Here is an 18,038-nt window from a genome sequence, read left to right as displayed (position 1 = left end):
CTCTTCTGTCCCTATCTGGAGACACCTACCACCATCAACCAGTATTAGTTAACCTTTACTCACTCAAGCCCCTGCAGACAAAGTCCACCGTCCTTATAAGTAGTCACCTGCAACATGCTCCATGTAACTACTTATTGTATTCCCAGAGCTAAGCAGTGAGCATATATACAACCTCAGGTCAAACCACGAAGACAATGCTCATAGGAACAAAAATGAAAAGAGCCACACATACGGTTTTTCCTTGTCTAAGAGGTAGCAGCAGCAACAGCGCCCACCTTCTGGGCAGCTTCTTTCTTGGCATGATGAGCCTGTAGAACTGCTACAGCTTCATCTACCTACAAGAAATCTTCAGGTGGTCAGTGAATCTAGGAGAGCTACTCCACCCCTCCCTAGTGCCCAGACTTAGTAGTGGACCAAAGCCAACCATAGAGATGATCCCTAGGCTTCTGGTGCTAACTACTTTCCCAAATACCCACAGCAGCCTCCAGTCACAGTCAAGGCATGACGAGAAGGGTCCTGGGGGCAGCAGATCCCACTCTCTGCTGCACCTGGGTGTCCAAGTTTGCCCCCAATCTTCCCAAGCTGAGAGCTGAAGCTGCAGGGTCTGCGACCCAGCTCACCTTGGAGCGGAGAGACTCGGGGGACTCTAACATGTGCAGCAGCTCAGAGTTGTCGATCTCCAGCAGCATTCCCGTGATCTTCCCAGCCAAGTTTGAATGCATTGTTTGGATGAGTGGGAACAAGCGTTCTCCTATGGGGAGGGTAGTTAATAAAAAACCAAATCAAATCCCAGTAAACAATGGACACTGGTGTCCTAGTTGGCACCAGGCTCTGGGCCCCTCTTCTTCTGCAAGGAAGTGGGTCACTCACCCAGCATCTGCTTCTGTTCCTGGGGGGGTGCTGCAGCCAGCATGGAGGCAGTCAGTGGCTCCTGCCCCTGCACATGGACCGCAGGCTGGGGTGCCTGGGAACCAGGAGAGGCAGTGGGTTAGCACCGAGGAAAGGACAGCACTTGATGGTGGTTAAGCGCCTGTTCAGTATCTGAACATCTGACTATGTGAAAGAGGAGAGGAGGTGGCTGGCCTTGCTCTAAAGGAACTAATTTCAGTCCTTGAAGGACTGAGGGATGTGGTGAGGAACAGAGGGGTATGGACATAAACACAACCAATTACAATGAAAATGGAATGCTATCAGAAAGCGAAGTGAAAGGTAAATAATAAAACAAACTTATAGCGCTAGGCAAGCATTTTCTGACGTTTCCTTAATGCACCCACAGTTACTCAAGAATGAAAAGCCTTGTTATAAATAAGGGTAAAGTGAACACTTGTATATAAGCTTTTCCTGAAAATTACTGTTTTCCTTTAGGGTAAATCTCAGTGCAGACTGGATCAAAGGGTGTAAATATCAACACATTTATAATTACATTTCACATCACCGTAACTGTACCAAATGTTCTTGTATCAAATGCTAAAAACTGTCAACATGCAACGTCAATGCTAGTCAAAGCCTTGCAGAGAAAAGGTATTTTACATAGCATCAAGTTCTAATAAATCCCCAACTCAAGAGTATGAGACAGGACAGTTAAAGAGTAATCTACTAAGCAGCTTATGGGCCTGAAGGCTTAGGGTGATACCTCCATGGCAAATTGCTATTAAGCTCTGAAACAAACTAGTTGCATCTAGAGCACAGGTCTAGAGACTGCAAGTTACCGCTTAGAAAATCTAAGCTCTAGGTTCAACCCCTTCCCCTCCTACACACACTTTACATCTTTGAAGCTGAACATCCGATCTGTAAGTTGAAGTTATTTCCTGCCTTAATGTACCAATCATCTTGCAGAACAGCCAAGGATCCAATAGGTCACTGGATGTGGAAGTGACCTGGAGGCTCAAAGAGCTGAGTGAGCACATTATTCCGTACAAAGAGAGCAGGAAGCACTGGCTGCCCCCTGTGAGGCATTTCTGAGTGAACTGGCATCAGGCAGAGCACTTTTAAGCCCCTTCTCTCCCACTAGTGAGCCCCTAAAGGGCAGGGACAATGAATCAGAACATAGCATCATAACACAGAGCAGGCATTTAATACCTGTTGAAGGAATCAAAGCAAAGCTTCTTTTATATCAAGTGGAAATGGGGGAAATCCTTTTAAGCATTCTGTCTGGTGGACCTCACCTGCAGAGGCTGTATGGCAGGATGAGGGCTGCGGACACTGGAGGCGTATTTGTAGGGGGCAACAGCACGGGGAGCAGCAGCGGCAACAGCGGCGCGTGGCGCTAAGTTCTGCACAGCTGTGGGAACGCCTTAGGGAAAGAACAAATACAATTAAAGCCCATCAGTCTGGGCAAAGACCCGTCAAATCCCATCTTTCCCCCTTCTGTGTGCATCCAATACCACCTCCAGACTGGCAGCTGTCAGTCAGCCCTTGCTGGGCGGCACCAGCCCCACCAAAGTCCATAGCCAAGCGGTCCGGGCACTCAGACCCTACAACAGACCAGCAAATGCACATCAGTGTTGGCAGCAGATGTCCAACTGGCCACGTCCCACGGAAGGAGAAATTTCAAAGCACGTTTACGCAACACATTGCACAGGGGGCCACTACCACTTTCGAGGATGAGCCAAAGGATAACATACAACTCTTTCCACATCTTGGAATACAGGACATATTCTGTACGAACTGTTTCCTCGTATTCCTCACCCCACCCAAAAGAACAGGCTGCCTCTGTAGTCATCCAGCTAGCAAACTTCTACAACTAACTTTTTCGTGAGTCACCGATGAGCAAAGAACGTTAAAAGCAACTGACATACCTAGAACTCGTATTTCTCTACCCCTGAAGTGGCCACCTAAGCACACAGCTAAGATTACAGAACCAGGACTCAATAAGAGCCCAACAAACTGACCAACCCAGGGCAGAGCCTAGTCATCCTGACTCCCTCCTCCCCGGGCCACACTTCTAAAGGCCAGTTTGCTCACCGACTCTCTGAGTGGTAGTAGGGAGGCCACGAGAGGCCGGAGCATTACCAGTTGGAGCCAGATGGCGAAGAGTTGGACGAGGCCCAGACTGGCGTATAGCACTTGGCATTCCTTGGAAGCCTGGTGAAGAGAAAAAATTGCACATTACTGTGTGGTGGTGTGGACCAGAACCTAGGCTATGCCTCAAAGCGGGGAAGCAGAAAAGGCAGGGGAGACCAGGATAGGTGTATCCTAGGCCGTCAAATCACTGTTCCCCACCACCTACCTTGAGGTCTCCCACCTTGCTGCCAGCGTGGATTAGGCCTCATCTGCGCTAACTGGTTAGGTGTATAATATGGAGGCCTTCCCTGAGCCTGTAAGACAGAAGAATACCCAAATACCCTCTTAAGGACTGAACCCACCCTACAGAAGTATCTCATCTCATCTCACTAACCAGGACCTAAGCTAATTATTTAAATGTTCTTTCTATTCAAAAGCTGAGGGGTCAGCTAATGGGGACTGTTTTACTCTACCACTGCCACTGTGGGGGTGTGTGTGTGTGACCATGGGTAAGTCCTTCATTTTTACTTGAAGGTTCCATACTCTGACATTCTAGAACTCTAATAACGAAAGATCCCTCTCCCCAACCACTGCAGAATACTGCCAGCAGGCAGGTTCCCAAGAGCTGTGACCAAACAGCACACCCACCTGTGGGACTGCTGGCACGAAGTAGCCACCCGCCGCAGGCTGGAACTGATTTAAGATGGCATTGGCAGGAAGTGCTCTCATTCCAGCCACTCGTTGCATATACTGGTTGGTCAGGTGAGCCTTTCTCTCTTCCTTCCTCTGGGCCAGGGCAACATATAGTGGCTTGGAGCCCACAATGCGTCCATTCATCTCAGTGACTGCTTTGGTTGCCTCTTCAGGAGATGAGAAGCAGACGAAGCCAAACCCTTTGCTTCTTCCATCCTCCAGCATTACCTACAAAATGAGACCAGCTACTTAAAAAATAAGGTGTCCCTGGCTGGGTGTGGTGGCTCGTACCTGTAATCCCAGCACTTTGGAAGGCCGAGGTGGGAGGGCTGCTTGAGCTCAGGAGGTTGAGACCAGCTTAAGCAATGTAGTGAGACCTCATCTCAAAAAAAGAAAGGTCCAGGTGCAGTGGCTTATGCCTGTAATCCCAGCACTTTGGGAGGCCGAGGTGGGTGGATCACGAAGTCAGGAGTTCAAGACCAGCCTGAACAACATGGTGAAACCCTGTCTCTACTAAAAATACAAAAATTAGCCAGGCATGGTGGCACACACCTGTAATCCCAGCTACTCAGGAGGCTGAGGCAGGAGAACTGCTTGAACCCAGGAGGCAGAGGTTGCAGTGAGCTGAGATCGCGCCACTGCACTCCAGTCTGGGCGACAGAGTAAGACTCCATCTCAGAAACAAAACAAAACAAAAAACCCAACCAAACAACAACAACAACAAAAACAAAACAAACCCACAAATAGGAAAAAAAAGATGTCCCTGGGTGGGAAGGGAACTATTCAGAAGAACCAGAAAGCCTGGGTTATGCTGCAGTCACTGAGCCTAGGTCAGGGGTTCAAAACTGGCATAGGATTTACCCCAGACCAACTAAGTCACAACCTCTAAGGCATTTTCTTTAAGTCCCCAGGTGATGCTAAAGTTCCGAAACACTATGATATGGCTAATGGTAAAACCAGGAACTCAAAGATGTTTCCTGATACCTGGTGGATAGCTACCCCTGGGTAACCACAAAACATCTCGAGGGTAGTGTTGAGCAATTTTCCAATCTCATCTGTTCCAAGACCTCGGTGGACAAAACTCTAACAAGTTCTTAGCAACATCAGGATAATACTTTAGGAATACCACATGTGGACAGGAGTCATAAGATGTTCAGGTAATCAATGACTACTACCATTAATTCAACGAGATGGCCAGCTTAGAGATAGGTGCCTAGATTCTAGTCTTACTTGCCCTCCTGAGGCTCAATTTCCATGAAATACCCCAAACAGCTGCAAAACCACAGGTCTACTGGCTCAGGCAGTCTTTTTCCACATTAGGTTCATCATTCACAAATTGCATTTTTCCTTATTTGAAAAGGTTATTCACTGTCTTCTCTGGTGTGACTGTCATTGTTTTGTCTTAGTTAATGGCCCAGAGAGCCTCCTGAAGTGGAGAATAGGGAACTAAAGATATGCATCACTCCATAACTCTCTACCAATTAGGTAGGCCAGTAGGTATGTGAAAAAAAATGCCACACCATCATCTTGAAAATGGTGACAATTCAAGGTATGGCTCTTTTGCTCTCTTAACAAATTGCAACTTGACTACTAGGCAGATAAGCAAGGAGAGAAGATCATTCCTTACACTGATGGGGTCCAGTCAAGGGGGTCATAGCAAAAAGGAGAGGGTAAGAACTGGGCAAACCCACAGTTGGCCTCTGGTCAACTCCCTACTACAACTAATAACATTGCTTTCCACATTCCCAGGTTGGGAGCAAATTTCCCTAAGAGCCAGGGCAGGGCCACTATGCCTTTAGAACAGCCCACATGGCTTCCCTTCTCATCAACTAAAGGATTTTGTGGCATCTGGTACACCTCTGTTTAGCAAGACCGGAGTCTGCATCAGGCCATAACCCAAAATGTTCAGATGCCACCAGCTTCCATCCTGCTCCCAAAGTGCTAAGGACAAGCAGTACACCATCCCCATGTAGTCAGCAATCTCTTGGTTCAAGGACTAAAATTTCGTATCTTTAAAATGAGGTTCCTACTTATCCTGCTAACTTAGTTGATGTGATTATCAAAGAAAATCAAGCAAATGATGCACACTACGAAACACGGAAAAACCTTCCGCTCCCCTTTCCTCTCTAAGACCAGGGTAGAAGTTCCCAAGCCCACTCCCAAAATCTTCAAAATACTTTCATTTTCAAGGAGAAAATGTGGCAGAGCTGTAGAGACAGGTCCCAAGACAAATGGAAAACAACCTGTCTGGATTTCCTCTGCTCATTCTGTAGCACCATCTGTCCCCACACCAGCACGAGGCAGCAAGGAATGGGAAAGATTCAGGTGCTCTGGGTTGGCTGGGAGGGGCTGGGCCAAATTCCTCTCCAGACTCCAGTGCTTGGGAAACAGTGTAATGTTAACCTAATGAAATGCCATTCTCCAAAATGTATCCAGAAGTTTTGCTAGAAAAACATAGTAGCTACTTTCAGAAATGAACATAATTTAAATGCTATTCCTTCAATGGAACAAATGCCAATAAACCTATAATGGAATACTACTGCTTTCAATCTCCAAATCTCAGTATTATAATACCTTAGCACTGGTAATTGATCCAAAAGGAGAAAATTCTTTCCTTAATTTCTCATCATCAATAGTGTCATCCAAGTTCTTAATGTAGAGATTCACTCCCTGAAGGAAAAAGATCACTGTTAATTGTATTTCTATACCACAAATATTCCCTTAGAAAGTGGTTCCCAAAGGGTAGCTCCCAGACCAGGAGCACCAGCATCTTTGGGAACTTGTTAGAAATGGAATTCTCAGCTGGGCACAGTGGCTCATGCCTATAATCCCAGCACTTTGGGGAGGCCAAGGTGGGTCAATCACGGAGTCAGGAGATCGAAACCATCCTTGCTAAAAAGCTGAAACCCTGTTCTCTACTAAAAATACAAAAAATTAGCCAGATGTGGTCATGGGCGCCTGCAGTCCCAGCTACTCGGGAGGCTGAGGCAGGAGAATGGAGCGAACTTGGGAGGCGGAGCTTGCAGGGAGCCGAGATAGCGCCACTGCACTCCAGCCTGGGCAACAGAGTGAGACTCCATCTCAAGAGAAGAAAAAAAAAAAGAAAAAAGAAATTATCAGGCCAGACCCCAAACCCAGTGAATCAGAAAAACTCTGGGGCTGGAGCCCAGCTATCTGTTTTAACAAGCTCTGCTGGTGATTCTGATGCAAGCTCAAAGTTGTGAAACTACTGCCCTGAAACTGACAAGGATCATCAGTGCAGTCACCTTTTGTCACCTCTCCCCACAGCTGCTGTGGTGACCACTCACCCCGCCCCCCCAGCAGGGGTCTTCTTGAAGCCATGCCAAAGAAAGGAGGCTCATTTAAGTAAAAGGAATCTACATGGCTAGCAACAGGCTGAGGCTTCCAGAATAGAGAGCTTCTTGATGAATAAACTCATTTCTCTTGTTTCTGGTTCTAAAATAATCACTGTCATATATGTAGTAGGTAAATATCCTTTTAAACATAATCTTCTTGGGGGAAATGGGAAGAACAGACTCCAAATCCCCAAAAAGAAAGCCTGCTAAACATAAGGGTGTTCTGCAAATATTTCACAGCAAATCCCATTGCTAGGCTGGGCCAAGACCACCTACCTGATATCGACTAATTCTCTCCTGTTTCAGCTGCTCAAATTTCCGTTTTAACTCTGCCTGTCGTTCTACTTTCTTTTGTGCACGGCCTACAAATATTATTTTACCACTTATTTCTTTTCCATTCATCTCTTCCACAGCCTAGAGAGGAAAAATGTCTTTAAAATAAAGTTGCAGTGATGGGGTCTTATTCCGGAGGTCTAAGTCCCAACAAGTATTCTTTCTACTATAGGACTAAAAATTCATTCATTCCACCTCTGAAGTCTGTCACACAAATCCAAACTTCCTCATCCGTAAAATGAGGTTAATATTTAAATAGGTTATTGATCCAGATAATATAGAAATAGCACAGGTGTATAAACACAAGTGTGCTGACATGAGCCGAGGGCGATATAATCTTCTGGCTGCCAGTAAATTCTGCAGGTGCTTTTGTGGGTATTTAAGTGATAAATGTTGAGGGTCTGGCACAATGCTTTGCCCACAAGTAGCTGCTGTGCTGTTATGAAATCAGCACTCACTGGGCTTTAGTTCTCTCACCTTTGCAGGGGAACAAACATCTGTCCTATTCTTTCAACAACTGACAGCTGAGGTGACAGGTATGTGCCAAGTGCTTTGTGAACACCTACATGATGTTAACATGTGGAACCCAGGAAGATGATCCCAGAGTATAGTCATGGTACATCTACTACTAGATACTCAGACCATCCCAGCTCTAGCTAGGTGCTAGCAAGACTCTGCCCATACTCTGGGGCCACCTCTTACAAGTTTTTCCCAACCTTTGTGGTACACTCACCTTATTGGCATCCTCGTGTTTTTCGTAACTCACAAAGCCAAAGCCTTTGGATTTCCCACTGGGATCTCTCATCACCTTGACACTTAGGGTCTTACCTATTACCAAAGGACAGAACTATTAGTAACACCATCTCGAGCACAGCTCAAGAAGAGAAGGCTTCCCTCTGGAAACTCACTTGAAGCAAACCTCTGGAGCAGTGCCCTCATCTCTTAAGAAAGAAGAGATGGGTCTGGTGGACTGTGAAAGGGGACAAGGACCCTCAACTTACCAAACTGACTGAATAGCTCTTTCAGACTCTCATCATCCACCTCTTCCCCAAAGTTTTTGATATAAACATTGGTGAATTCCTTGGCTTTGGCTCCCAGCTCAGCTTCCCGCTCTTTGCGAGACTTGAATCTGCCCACAAATCTAAAAAGAAACCATGAAAAAAGTAATCACCCAGAGGAATAAAACATGATGTCCAGGGACCCAAAGGAATACAAGTTAAAGGCTGACAGGAGAAGTTAAAACATGAGATCCCCATCCACCACCGAGGAGGCTCAGAGATACCCAAGTCCCCAGCAGAAAGAGAAAAAGGCAGGACTATCCTGTAAGGACCAGCCCCAGGGCTCCTGGCTTAGACCAGGGCTACTCCTACCACATCACACTGCCTTCATGAAGAAACCTGATGGCCATGTTTTTAAAACGTTCATTTCTGTGCAACTATGTAAATGCATAGAAAAGGTCTGGAAGGATACAAACCAAACTGTTAACAGTGGTTAATCCTAGGTATGAGATTGCTGGAGCGAAGAGGCACCCTTTCCTTTTCAAATTTGTTTTGGTACTCTTATACTTAGAAGAAAATTTATCCATACACTGACATTTTTATATTTCTTTTTAGTGATATCTGTAGATCAACCAACCACTGGACACACAGACATTATAAACATAACCCATCCTCTGGTATGTTGAATGACACAAAGGACAAAAATTATTTTGGCTTGTAATAGCCAAGACTTATTGTCCCTTCTTCTCCCCACATGGCTTTGCTAAGTTCCCCCTCTGCATTCTACAGTAACAACCACACCAAAGCAACAGGTCTGTTACGAAGTTTTTCTGCAAAGGGATGGGATTTTTCATTGTCACCAAGTATTACTGTGGAGCCAGCCTTGCATTAGGTCACTCAATCATCATAAGTCAGAAAATGGAGAACCGCGGGGACAATTTGGCATCAACCACTAGCGAGGGACCCATGGACAGACCTGAGTCACAGGAAAGCCAAGGTCACACTGCTAGTATACAGCTCCTGGTCAGTCCAGGGCCCTCTCCACTCTGCCGCTGGCCAAGACCCCGACTCAGAGTGAGCTTAGAGCTGCCTTCCAGCCAGCCCCAGTTGTTGATGCTCACAAAACCCACAGACAGATGCCTTTAAGGGAGAGGCGGCAGGCAGGCCATGGCTTGGGCAGGAAGCCCACCTTGGCGAGTCAAAAGGGCTGCCACGGCTCAGGCAGGGAGACTCACCAGCCCTGGAGTGGAGAGGTAGGAGCAGGCCACACTTGGGCCGAGAACCAGTAGCCGCCTTGTGTGTGCCAGTTAATACCGAGGTGGGGCCACGGCTGGCTCATGCGATGGTTGTTGCTCCGGACTGGGACACTCACACTTTGCGGTCATTGAGGAGCATGCCATTCATCTTCTCGATGGCCTTGTCGGCAGCCTCTTGGGTCTCGAAGTGGACAAATGCATAACCCTTAGAGCCGTTCTCATCACACACCACCTGTCAAAGACAAGGTGGACCACTTTAGCACCACTGGCCAGCTCCTGAGACATGAGAACCTCAGGGTATCTTGTGCCTGAGAAGGCTTTGGCCCATCCATGGCCAAAGGTGGCCAAGTACACCAGTACAATTTTTCTCACACCCAGCACAGCACCAGGTACTTAGTAAGTGTTCCATTTACAAAGGTAGCCACTACTAGGCTGCTTCTATTCCAAATGTTTTCTTTTTATAAAAAACAAAACAAAACAAAAAAACAAAGAAAACACTTAAAATTGGGTGCTGTGGCTCATGCCTGTAATTCCAATGCTTTGAGAGGTCAAAGCAGGAGGATCATTGGAGCCAGGAGCTGGAGGCCAGCCTATGCAATGGAGAGAGACCCTGTCTCTACAAAAAATAAAAAAATTAACTGAATGTGGTAGCACATGCCTGTAGTCCCAGCTACTTGGGAGGCTGAGGTGGGAGGATGGCTTGTGCCCAGGAGGTCGAAGCTACAATGAACTATTACTACACCACTGCACTCCACCCTAGGTGACAGACAGAGCAAGACCCTGTCCCTTTAAAACATGACAACAACACATTTTAAGAGATCTGGGTGCAAACCACAGTACTGCAGAAGACAAAACATTTTCCAAGGCTACAACAGATTTTCAGTGCAGTATGGCGTTAAACACCTACACCACCACTGTTTAAGTTTTAAAGTGCTCAGCATAAAACAGATACATAGAAGGAACAGGGTGAATTTATGCTTCTAACGTGATTAAGTTTCCTGAAGACTAGAGACACTTCTCTGGTCCTCTCCTTTCTCCCATCCCAAAAGAAAAACCTGGGGCTTTCCAAAGCTAAAGACCAGGAAAGATATTTCAGGCTGAGGAAAGAACAAGGGTATGAAAACGTGTGCTGGTTACGCTGGGTGTGGCCCTGAAGTTACCCATGGGAACTTTTAGAATTCCATGTCGAGCATTTTAAAAATTCCTGTATCCTGATGCCAAGGTAGTTTTCCATTTGGTATTTATCTTGTTTTTGAGAATCAATTATTCTGCTAAAATCATTTAATCAATGTTTACCTTGCAGGATAGAATGTTTCCAAAAGCAGAAAAAGTATCATAAAGTGCCTTGTTATCTATAGATTTGTCCAGGTTCTTGATGAAGACATTTCCCACACCAGATTTTCTCAAAGAGGGATCCCTCTGAGACCACATGATGCGGATTGGCTTTCCCTTAATCACATCAAAGTTCATGGTGTCCAAAGCCCGCTCAGCTGTAAGAGAGAAACACATTTCAATAAGGAGAGAAAACGTCAGCTCCCACAGGCCAACATCCTAAGAACAGATTACTCTAGGACTTTTCAAGGTAATCACTCTTGATAAAAGGCAACTCTATTAAAATAAAAGGGCATCAGATTCCTCCAGCCTGCACTGTTAGTAAGGGCAGAATAAGTTCCAGCTAATGACTCTACTTCATGACAGAAGTCTAAATGCCCTTCTGGGTCTGTGCCCTTGTTGGATAAAGGGGCCATAAGTAAAGATAATCTAAATGGCCTTAATGACACCAAGATCCAACGATATCTCACATTTGACTAAGCTTTACTATTTGGAAGACTTTGCAGACTACCACCCACCATGACTCAGGTGGGACAGCTGAAATTATACATTTTACAAAATGAACAAACTTATGTTTAGGGTGACTAAGCTGTGCAGCTAGCTAGTGATTAGGAAACTAATACTAGATTATCTGATTTATTTTTCAGTGAGGTATTGCATCAAAGTTATCAAGTCATTTAGTCTGCAATCCATCTACGGAGACAAGCGACTAAACGTATGAGCAAATGATCTGGCAAAAAAAAAAAAAAAGGTGCTATCCCTGAATTCAGAATTCAGTCCAATTTCTTTTATTTTCAGTTTCTGAGAATAAAAATCCAATCACCAAAATGGATACAACTGATCACACACATGGAAAAGTTCTCTGTACTATCACAACAAGGATTAAACCACCATACCTTCTGCCTAAGCAGACAGCACGCAGATGGTAGGCCCGGCACCTACCTTTTGAAGCCTTAATCGAAGTTCTGTAGAATTCTAGGACTTCAGCTACCCTGGGTGCCCAACCAACTTCCCCATCCAGTGCCTTGGAAAGCTTCTGTAGGTAGCTTCCCAACTAAGTCCATATGTGCACCAAAGACAATTTAAAGAACCAAAAGCTGGGCCGGGCACGGTGGCTCACTCCTGTAATCCCAGCACTTTGGGAAGCTGAAACAGGTGGATCACCTGAGTTCAGGAGTTCGAGATCAGCCTGACCAACATGGTGAAACCCCATCTCTACTAAAAATACAAAATTGGCTGGGTGTGTGGTGGGCGCCTGTAATCCCAGCTACTCAGGAGGCTGAGGCAGGAAAATCGTTTGAACCCGGAAGTCAAAGGTTGCAGTGAGCTGAGATCGCGCCACCGCACTCCAGCCTGGGCAACAAGAGCGAAAACAAACAACAACAAAAAGAACCAGAAGCTAAAATATACCACCACCTGCCAGCCAAAACACTTCTCATCACTAATCGCAACAAGGATCCCCAGATCTGGTGGCCACTTTTCCTTAAGGCTGTGACGACATCTCCTATCGGTGACATTACCCAGAACCTCCTCCATGAGGGGATTTAGACAGGGTCAGAGCAGTGGAATCTGCTCCTTGCCTCAAGGCAACATCTCACTTAAGGGGGGGACAAAATTCCCCAACTCTGACGCTCCACAAGCTCAACTGTTTCTTTAACCAGGAGAATTTATTTTCACTCATTATTTCCAACAAACTTCCCCACCCCCTTCAGAAGGTGGGCTCATCTGTATGGGGGGCAGTTGGGAAAAGGGGAGATGAGAAGACAGATCCAAGTCAGGGGAACAGTCCAGGAAAGGAGGAGTTTGCTTGTGATGGCTATCAGAGATAGATAGCTGGGATCGCAAACTATTTCATTAATTAGCAGTAAAGGAGCCCATTTCAACACAGCTCCTCGTCTATTTCCAGACAGCACTGCACAAGGCAAGCCGGCTTAGTCTGACAAATCTGGCTGCACTTATTTATAGCAGGGAGAAGTCCTGCAGAAGTATGTGTTGGCAGACACACTGACCAATGGCTTCTGCTATCTCTAAGTGACATGACTTTTGTTCAAAAGTCAAGAAGGCAGACAACAGCTAATGTGGTACATTATCCCTTAAAAAGACCACACTCAGCTACCTTCTTTGGGCTCCTATAGCCATAGACAGAACTCAGCTTGGAGCATACTGGATTGACGGTAGCAATACCTAGTTCCTCTTAACATGTCCAATTCTCTGGTCTCAGCTGCAACCTGGGCAAGTAGTAACTCTGGGCCTCAGACAGAAAACAAAGTGGGGACCTCAAAACTAGCGACCTGGAGATCCTTTGCCATAGCATGGCTTGTTTCTCCCAGTAATGATCTCTGCAGTTGTTCCCTTCTAATCTGGAGTCACGTGCAGCCTCTGATCAGATTTCCTTTGGCCTCACTCCTGCCACGCCTGCAACATACCTCTCTCCATGCTAAGGCCACAATCTGAGGTGGCAGAGCACTGTGCTGGGAGTCCCAACTTGGTTTCCAACTTTTTGCGTTCCTTTTCCTTCTCAGGAGTCCCATTTTCTTCAGATTAAATGAAGTAAAAGGGCTCTGACGAGTGCAAACCACTGTTACAGCTGAGGTGACAAATGCCACCAGATTTTCAAGTGACGCTTCCCCAAACTACCTCCACAACACTCTCTACAGCACAGAGCCTGGATACCATTTGTCCAGCGCAAAGCACCTCTCCACTCCAGTGGCAAACACACAGACTAAGGAGCTGGCCTGGCACACGCAGCTCCTGTGGCACTAACCTACATCTCTGCTAGTTTAACGCACAGAAACCTTCCCCCTGCTTCCTGCCTGCCCTGACCCATCCTTTATCAGCACAACATCAGGTAGTCAAGGTTAGTAAAGGTGGCAGAGCGGGCACGAGCTCTACGATGTAGAACTTTTGCGGGGAATTGTGTTTCAAACGTCCCTCCTTTTTGGCCAGCCTGTGAAGGGCACAAGCAAGGGTCTGTAACAGTCCAGCCCCACTGACAAGGACCACACACAGTGGAATGCCAGTGGCTTCACTCTAATCCTGTTTTACAGTTTCCTTGGTTTCCAACCCCACTACCAGCAACACCAGTAAGTAGCCCAAGGTCACCCAGTTAGCAAGTGGTAGAAACAAGACTGAAACTCGAGTCATCTGATGCCAGGTCTGCGTTCTCAATCTCTGCACCCTGCTCCAAGCTTCGGTGGCAACATGCTGTCGTGATGCTGCCCTCCTTGGCAGGAGGGTCCTGCCAGAAGACGACTCCCGGGGTCCGCCGGGCTCCCACGCACGTGTGGGCACAGCTTCTACTCACCGTCGGCCGGCTGCTGGAAGTTGACGTAGGCATAGCCCAGGGAGCGGCGGGTGATCATATCGCGGCAGACCCGGATGGACAGCACAGGCCCCGCGGGGCTGAACTTTTCGTACAGCATGGCCTCGGTGACGTCCGAGTGCAGGTCGCCCACGTACAGGGAGGCCATGGGGTAGCTGCTGGCCGCAGCGTTCATCTCCCCGCCCCCCACCACCCCGAGCCCCGCCAGGAGGACTTCTTATCGGGCCCGCCGCAGGACAAAAGGGGCGCCCTCAGAGCCCGGGCCCGCGCCGCGGCTCACAGGTGGCACCGGGGCGGCGAGGACGAGCTGGAGTCGGCGGGCTCGGAGACGGGACGGAAACGGGAGGCGGGGGCCGGCTCCCACGGCCGCGGCACCGCAGACAAAAGGCTCTCCGCACAATACGGCCCTCCCCACGACTTTGCACTTCTCCGCGGTCCTGGTGCGAAGCTCCAAATTTCAAAAAATCAAAGTAGGAAAAAAATTAAACGGGGAATCCCCTTCCGAACGGTAAAAATCCTTTAAGAGGCGACCGGACGCTACCCACGGCGGCCCCGGGGACACGCGTTTCTCTATAAATATAGGCCTCGGGCTCCGGCGGTTTAAGATTACAACCGCCGGGGCAGAGGGAAACCAAATCTTTGTGGGCGCCGACTCGGCGAGCCCCGGGCGGGCGGCGAAGGACAGCGCGGACACGTGGTGCGCCGGGGCGGCGCGGGGCTCGGGGCCCGAGCGTGGGGAGGGCGCGGCGGGCCGGGCGGGCGGCTCACCCCCGGACCGGTGGACGGAGACCGACGGACGCCAAGCGCGGCGGCGGCGGGCGCGGGGCAGGCCGGAAGCGTGCGAAAGTGACTTCCCCGCGGGTTCTCCGAGGGGGATTCGCTTTTTCTTTTCCTTTTTTTTTTTTCAGGATTTTGAAGCGTTTTCGGATTTTTTTTTATCTTTTTCTCTTTTTTTCCTCAGGCTGCGGAGCCCGAAAGCGGCGCAGGCGGCAGCGACCCGGGGCGGAGAGAGGCGGCCGAGGGAGCCACCGCTCCATTTATACCCGCCCGCCCCGGGCGCTGCTGGTCGAAGGGCGCCTCGCGACCTGGGCGCAGTCGTGCCCGCCCACTCGGCCCGGGGGCCCGAGGCGGGGCGGCCACGCGAGAGCGACCCGGCGCGGCCGCGCGACGCCACAGCGACCCCTGGCGCGCGGAGGACCGCCCAAGCTCGTTGTTGCAGGAGACCCCCAGGGCCCCTTTCTATAACCAATGAATCTTAAGACCCTCCCACCCATCACCCGGGGATGGAACCTAGAAGCCATTTAACTCGCACACACGCATGAGGTTTAAAATTAAATGGTATGGGGCCGGGCGCGGTGGCTCACGCCTGTAATCCCAGCACTTTGTGAGGCCAAGGTGGGTGGATCATGAGGTCAGGAGATCGATTCCATCCTGGCTAACAAGGTGAAACCCAGTCTCTACTAAAAATGCAAAAAATGAGCCGGGCGTGGTGGCACGCGCCTGTAATCCCAGCTACTCAGGAGGCTGAGGGAGGAGAATCGCTTGAACCCGGGAGGCGGAGCTTGCAGTGAGCCGAGATTGAGCCACGGCACTCCAGCCTGGGCAACAAAGCGAGGCTCCATCTAAAAAAAAAAAAAAAAAAAATTAGATGGTAAGCCTAATTGTGAAATGAAGGTGACATAAAATAAGTTAAAGTAATAGGTGGTCCAATAGGTAAATGTTTGTGAAGTTTTCAGAATACTGTTGGCCTAGAGGTAGAATCGTCAAGAGCTGGAAATGCAAGCAGTATCCATGGGTGATGGGATTTTCTGAAAAGATGAGCACATTTTGGTAAAGCTTCAGTGAAACCAAACACAAGCATCCCTTCTATTGACATGCTGGTGGCATTCCCAGACATTTAGTTTGTATTTAAGGGCACAGAAATATTTTCTACTCCTATGTTTAAAGTTTCTTATACGCTTGGATAATTATAAAAAGACTTTTCATCTGCATGAGGGTCTGGCAGGTCATTTGAAAGTCATATCACTTGCCAGGCTCAAGCCTGTAATCCTAGCACTTTGGGAGGCCGAGGCAGGTGGATCACCTGAGGTCGGGAGTTCGAGACTAGCCTGACCAACATGAAGAAACCCCTGTAATCCTAGCTGCTCAGGAGGCTGAGGCAGGAGAATCGCTTGAACCCTGGAGGCAGAGGTTGCAGTGAACTGAGATAGTGCCATTGCACTCCAGCCTGGGCAACAAGAGTGAAACTCCGCCTCAAAAAAAAAAAAAAAGGTCATATCACTTTATGGGACTATGTTATATGGGACTGTCCACACACATTGCAAGATATATAGCATCCCTTCTTCCATAAGTGCCAGGAACCAACTTTGCCATCACTGTGACAACCAAAAACAGAAATTGCCAAAAGGCAAACAGACATCCCCCTTCAAAAGCATTAATTTAAGTAAATGACTGAAGAAATATGTGTATTTATATATTAATTCATTCAAATAAATGGTTAATCTGAGTCTACTCTATGACAATGTCAATACAGGGGCTGGAGATACCATGGTGGACCAGAAGTCACTCCCTCTCTCATGGAGTTTATATTCTACTAAGTATATTAAATCAAGAAATATTGGCTGGCACGATGGCTCACGCCTGTTATCCCAGCACTTTGGGAGGCTGAGGTGGGAGGATCACTGGAGGTCAGGAGTTCGAGACCAGCCTGGCCAACATGGTGAAACCCCATCTCTATTAAAAATACAAAATCAGCCGGGCATGGTGGCATGCGCCTGTAGTCCCAGCTACTTGGAAGGCTGAGGCAGGAGAATCGCTGGAACACAGGAGGCAGCAGTTGCAGTGAGCTGAGATCATACCACTGCATTCCAGCCTAGGTGACACAGCAAGACTCCGTCTCAAAACAAAAAGGAACATTTATGGGAGTGCTCCTTCTATAGATTCCCTCCTCAGGAAAGTCTTCCTTGACCCCCTGTGGTCTCAAGTAGCCTTCAACATTGTTAATCACTATCACACCAACTTGTCTTCTTGTCTTCAAGCCTGTTATTCCTACCCAAAATTATGTTGTTCCTATATCTGTTTACCTGTTTAGTATCTATCTTTTCCACACTGGTATATAACCTTCACAAGAACAGGAATCTAGAATAGTGCTTAACATAGCAGGTACTAAATGTTCAGTAACTGGCCAGGCCCAGTGGCTCATGCCTATAATCCCAGTGTTTTGGGAGGCTGAGGCAGGAGGATTGCTTGAGCCCAGACATTTGAAACCAGCCTGGGCAACAGAGTGAGACCCCATCTCTACAAAAAACTTTTCTTTTAATTAGCTGGGTGTGGGGACACATGTTTGTGGTCTCAGCGACTTGGGAGTCTGAGGCAGGAGGATCACTTGAGGCCAGGAGTTCAAGGCTGTAGTGAGCTATGATCATATCGCTGCACTTCAGCCTGAGTCTGTTGCTAAAAATTAAATAAATAAATAAACAAATATTCAATATATATTTGTGTGTATGTGTATTTTTTTGTTTTTTGGGGATGAAATCTTCCTCTGTCACCTAGGCTGGAGTGCAGTGGCGCAATCTCGGCTCACTGCAATCTCTGCCTCCCAGGTTCAAGCAATTCTCATGCCTAAGCCTCCCAAGTAGCCGGGATTACAGGCATGCGCACACCTGGCTATTTTTTATTTTTTTAATGGAGTCTTGCTCTATTGGCAGGCTGGAGTGCAGTGGTATGATCTCGGCTCACTGCAACC

General features: G+C 47.8%; 1 protein-coding gene and 1 non-coding gene across 34 annotated transcripts in view; both read right to left on the bottom strand.

Moving 5' to 3' along the window:
* Positions 1-15,375, bottom strand: part of PABPC4 (poly(A) binding protein cytoplasmic 4) — a 50,438-nt gene extending 35,063 nt beyond the window's left edge. For 30 of the 33 annotated variants that reach the window (XR_012089705.1, XR_012089704.1, XR_012089698.1 and 27 more), the window contains exons 1-15: positions 14,276-15,374; positions 10,936-11,129; positions 9,756-9,871; positions 8,387-8,526; positions 8,119-8,213; positions 7,329-7,466; positions 6,271-6,366; positions 3,652-3,924; positions 3,230-3,317; positions 2,965-3,084; positions 2,388-2,474; positions 2,166-2,293; positions 871-964; positions 621-751; positions 233-335 (exon numbers count right to left, since the gene is read on the bottom strand). Coding sequence is in view for 1 of the 33 variants with exons in the window: in XM_073007443.1 (XP_072863544.1) it covers positions 246-335; positions 621-751; positions 871-964; positions 2,166-2,293; positions 2,388-2,474; positions 2,965-3,084; positions 3,230-3,317; positions 3,652-3,924; positions 6,271-6,366; positions 7,329-7,466; positions 8,119-8,213; positions 8,387-8,526; positions 9,756-9,871; positions 10,936-11,129; positions 14,276-14,468 (1,983 nt within the window). In the remaining 32 variants the exon portion in view is untranslated. Of the gene's footprint in view, positions 1-231; positions 336-620; positions 752-870; positions 965-2,165; positions 2,294-2,387; positions 2,475-2,964; positions 3,085-3,229; positions 3,318-3,651; positions 3,925-6,270; positions 6,367-7,328; positions 7,467-8,118; positions 8,214-8,386; positions 8,527-9,755; positions 9,872-10,935; positions 11,130-14,275 lie in introns of those variants that run through there. The other 3 variants (XR_012089728.1, XM_073007443.1, XR_012089729.1) reach the window with 3 other exon arrangements.
* Positions 5,891-6,025, bottom strand: LOC119626472 (small nucleolar RNA SNORA55). The gene has a single exon (XR_005242634.1). It is a non-coding gene; the product is annotated as a small nucleolar RNA SNORA55 (small nucleolar RNA).
* Positions 15,376-18,038: the final 2,663 nt, after the last annotated feature.

Source organism: Chlorocebus sabaeus, chromosome 20, assembly GCF_047675955.1.
Source record: "Chlorocebus sabaeus isolate Y175 chromosome 20, mChlSab1.0.hap1, whole genome shotgun sequence".
In the NCBI taxonomy this organism is placed as follows: domain Eukaryota; kingdom Metazoa; phylum Chordata; class Mammalia; order Primates; family Cercopithecidae; genus Chlorocebus; species Chlorocebus sabaeus.
Note: the sequence above shows the minus strand (reverse complement) of the source record. Positions and strands in the feature narration are given on the sequence as shown.